A 4,071-nucleotide genomic window follows, 5' to 3' on the forward strand; every position below is an offset into this window, starting at 1 on the left:
TAAAATAACAGCATTTAATGGTTTGTTATTACTGTGGAGTTTGTAGTTTGAGAGGGTTATACACGAACAGTTTGACTATGTGAATCCACTTAATTGCCCAACACAATTATTAAAGTTGCAATACATTTATGTGTGAATGTCAATTAGAGCAACAGTGCCACAAATTACGTCTGCTTGTGTTTTTGTTAACATGCACTTCATACTTTATACTTTAATTGTCTGGATTTCTTGATTTGCACATAGAGCAGGTGTCATCTCAGTCTCTCCAAAGCCTCTCTAAAGTATGTTGGCATCACATGAGCCAGGCTGCAGAATCTGCAGAGTCACAACATGTCTGATAACTTTTCTAAACCAGGGATAGAACAAGGCGTAGATTATAGGGTTTAGACAGGAGTTAAAAGTGAAGAGATATATCACAAATGCTGCAGATGAAGTATTGATCAAGTTGTCTCCTGCCAGAGCAACGCCATAAAATGGACAGAAACACATTAGAAACACAACTACAAGAACACCAAGAGTCCTGGCTGCTTTCAGCTCAGATTTCTTTGGGGATAGAGTCACTGAGCTCTGCAGTGTGACAGCTGTAATGTGAGAGCGCATGGCACGAGCCTGAGACGCAGCCACCACAAACACTCTCATGTACAGAACTATAATGATGGTAATAGGAAGAATAAAGGTCACAACAAGGTCAAAAGTTGCAGCAGTATGACCATATAGAAAATTGCATTCACCTTCACAGGAAGACTGTATGTCTGTTTGATGCAGATTATCTATTACCAGGAGAGCATTGTAGAAAACACAGCAGAGCCAACACAGACAAACACAGAGTTTAACTCTTCTCACAGTGACTCTGGTGGTGTAATGCAGAGGGTCACAAATAGCTACATAACGGTCGACTGATATCAGCAGCATGTCTCCTACTGATGTGGAGGTAATTGTGTCAGAAATAAATTTACTCACAGAACACATCATATCACCAAGAAACCAGCAGGCTGTGTTTAGGAAGATTTCAGTCGGCATCAACAACAGGCCGACAACAAAGTCTGAGACAGCCAGAGAGAGGAGGAGGATGTTAGTGGGTGTGTGGAGCTGCCTGGAGGAAGAAAAGAAAAATATCTATAATCAAACAAGACCAGATGAGCAACAACACAAAATCAACCACATACGTGATTGCATTATGTCAACGGTAAACTACAATAGAAAACAATGTACATTATAATTCTAGCACCAAGATGCAACAAGCTCAATGATCATTCTCCTTGTATGTCTACAGAATCTGTTCACATCTCAAAGTTAAAATAATATAGTTTCAGCTGAGAGGTTTTTCTGCCTGAAATGGGAGATTGAGATGATGACAAGCAGGTTGAGAGCTACAGTCAGCACAGCAACTAAGGACCACATGGTGTGAAGGATCAAAGCTCCAAGCCAAACAGATGCGGGTTTCCTGCAGGAGGTGTTGAGGAGATGTGGGAAGCAGAGCTCTGCTCCATCCTCAGCCTCCATCCTCTGCTCCCCATCTGCTCTGACAACTCTCTAAACAAGACTTATATAAAGCTAGACTCTCAGTGTCTCTCTCTACAAGAAAGCGTCCCAGTGGTACTCAAGTAACTGTAGTGTGTTATTCCTGTAAATCACCATGGTGTTGGACTCACTTCATTCAAGGTGGTAGATGAATCTGAACATTCTTTTGTCCTTAACACAATAGAGTGTTGTCTTTGTACACACAACATAACATACGCTGCATTACATTGAAAACAATGGAAACGCACGCGCAAAAGACGCTCCATGTGAATGGGCCCTTATGTTATTAATATGGACTCAAAGCAGACTGTATTACCAAAACTTAAAGGAATAGTTCACTCAAAATTGAAATTTTTATTATCTACTCACCCTCATGTCGACTAAGGGCTGGGAGAAGTTTCAGAGTCTTCCCTGGCTTCTCTGAGTTACAGGGGGTCTCGGCGTAGCAGTGCATGTCAATATAACGGTTGCAAATGGATACCAACTGTCTTCGTAACAAAAAGACACACCAAAAAACATCCAAATACCTCCATAGTGCTCGTACGTAATGTCCGTCTTGTATTAAAGCCCCAAAATGCGAAATTGTCCCGAAAAAAATTGAATAAGTCTATATTTCAAGCTAGTTTGTAAGGGAAGCTCCTCTTCCTGGTCCGTCCAAATCTCGCGAGATTTGCGCCGGCATCAGTGCGATTACTGACCCGCCGGCCGGCTGGGGCCCTTCTGTGTGGAGTTTGCATGTTCTCCCTGTGCATGCGTGGGTTCTCTCCGGGTACTCCGGCTTCCTCCCACAGACCAAAGACATGCAGGTTAGGTTAATTGGCGACTCTAAATTGCCCATAGGTGTGAATGAGAGTGTTGTCTGTCTATATATGTTGGCCCTGCGATAGACTGGCGACCTGTCCAGGGTGTACCCCGCCTCCCACCCAAAGTCAGCTGAGATAGGCTCCAGCTCACCCGTGACCCTAGAGCAGGATAAGCGGTATAGAAAATGAATGAATGAATGAATATTCTTTTAATACTGACCATTAAAGGGATATTCCGGCGTAAGTTTAACCCATGGTCTAACACACCGAGTAAGACCCCCCCTCAAGAGATCAAGTTTGCCAACTTCTAACTTCACCAGTAGTAGCAACTTCAGACCGCACAATAACAATACACTGCTGTCGATTCCTCCACCAACCAACCGCCATCAAAAAAGCCACTCATAGCCACAAAGCTTCAGGGCTTCTTCCCCACAATGAGCTAGCAGCTGGAGGAGAGTGGGTGAGTTTGTGGCCGACTCCGGACGGGACTGGGACCAGTGATTGCCTTTCCTGCTGTTTGCCTTCTAAGAGGTTCCTCAGACATCCACTGGCTTCTCCCCGTTCAAGCTGATGTACGGCTGGGAGGTCCAGGGGCCATTGGACCTGCTACTCAAGACTTGGGAGGCTCCTGCAACCAGCGCCAGTGATCGCAGTGTGGTCCAGTTTGTGTTGGAGATGAGGGACCGGCTGGTCAAGTACTGAGACGAGGCAGAGGTCAATCTACGTGAGGCACAGCAGATCCAGAAGGCGTGGTACGACCGACTGGCCAGACACCGGGAATTCCAGCCCGGCCAGAAGGTCCTGCTCCTCCTGCCATCCTCCAATAGCAAGCTGCTTGCTAAGTGGCAGGGTTCGTACACAGTCCTCAGGAAGATGGGCCCTGTGACCTACGAGATCCACCACCCTGACAAGAAAAATGCAAAGCAGATCTACCACGTCAACCTGTTGAAGGAGTGGAAGGAGGCTCCAGTTCGGGTTCCTGTGGCATCCCTGCTGGTGACGGAAGTGGACAGCGAAGGGCAGGAGGAATCAACCCTGGCTGACCTCAACCAGTCTGTCGAACCTGCTCTCGACCATCTCTCTTCGGTCCAGTCCAGCCAGCTGAGCCAGGTGTTCCGGCGAGTCCCTAAGCTGTTCGCAGCCAACCAGGGGAAGACTGACCATGTCGAGCATGTGGTCCGCCTTAAAGACAAGGGGCCAGTTCGCCAGTTCGCCAGAGGGCCTATCGGGTGCCACACATTGTTGTTTTTGGCAGGCATTTTAGATTTAGTCTTAGTCTTTTTGACTAAGATACTTGTTAGTTTTAGTCAATTTTAGTCATTTCTATATGTGATAGTTTTAGTCTAGTTTTAGTCGACGAAAACTCAAAAAGGTTTTAGTCTAGTTTTCGTCAGTTTTATTAAAAAAAAAAAAAAAGGTCTTTTAACAAATTAATTCAATAAAGGAAAGGTTTTACACATAATGTTTCCACTCGATGGCAAATACTTTATGGTCTAAGGCAGGGCTATTCAATTGGCGGCCCGCGGGCCACATCCGGCCCCGAACCAATGTCCGAGTGGCCCGGCTCGTGGTCACCCCCCCCCAAAAAAATGCACCACTCAACGTAGCCTAGCAACACACAACCCACCCACCCAGTCAGTGCGTTGTTTTGAAAGTTACCGGTAGAACCGAGGCTTGGTCGGTCAGCTGCTCTCCAGAAACGCTGTGTCGGGCCACAGCCGCTCGTCACGGAGCGGGAGGCTTCGCC

General features: G+C 46.3%; 1 protein-coding gene across 1 annotated transcript; it reads right to left on the reverse strand.

Annotated features, from left to right (window-relative positions):
- Positions 1–276: 276 nt before the first annotated feature.
- On the reverse strand, positions 277–1,503 carry LOC146965467 (trace amine-associated receptor 13c-like). Its single transcript, XM_085765270.1, has 2 exons — positions 1,331–1,503; positions 277–1,093 (listed from the first exon to the last, which is right to left on the reverse strand). Exons 1-2 carry the CDS (start codon positions 1,501–1,503, stop codon positions 277–279), a joined length of 990 nt encoding a protein of 329 aa, XP_085621396.1.
- Positions 1,504–4,071: the final 2,568 nt, after the last annotated feature.

This window comes from Trachurus japonicus, chromosome 21, assembly GCF_045865225.1.
Source record: "Trachurus japonicus isolate A0001 chromosome 21, Traja_1.0".
Classification (NCBI taxonomy): Eukaryota; Metazoa; Chordata; class Actinopteri; order Carangiformes; family Carangidae; genus Trachurus; species Trachurus japonicus.

Bases quoted from the DNA above. Each gene is read 5' to 3' on its own strand.
- LOC146965467 (XM_085765270.1), bottom strand. From the start codon at position 1,503: ATGGAGGCTGAGGATGGAGCAGAGCTCTGCTTCCCACATCTCCTCAAC. The intron at 1,094-1,330 runs GCAGAAAAACCT...TTCTTCCTCCAG, and splicing joins ATCTCAATCTCCCATTTCAG to GCAGCTCCACACACCCACTA.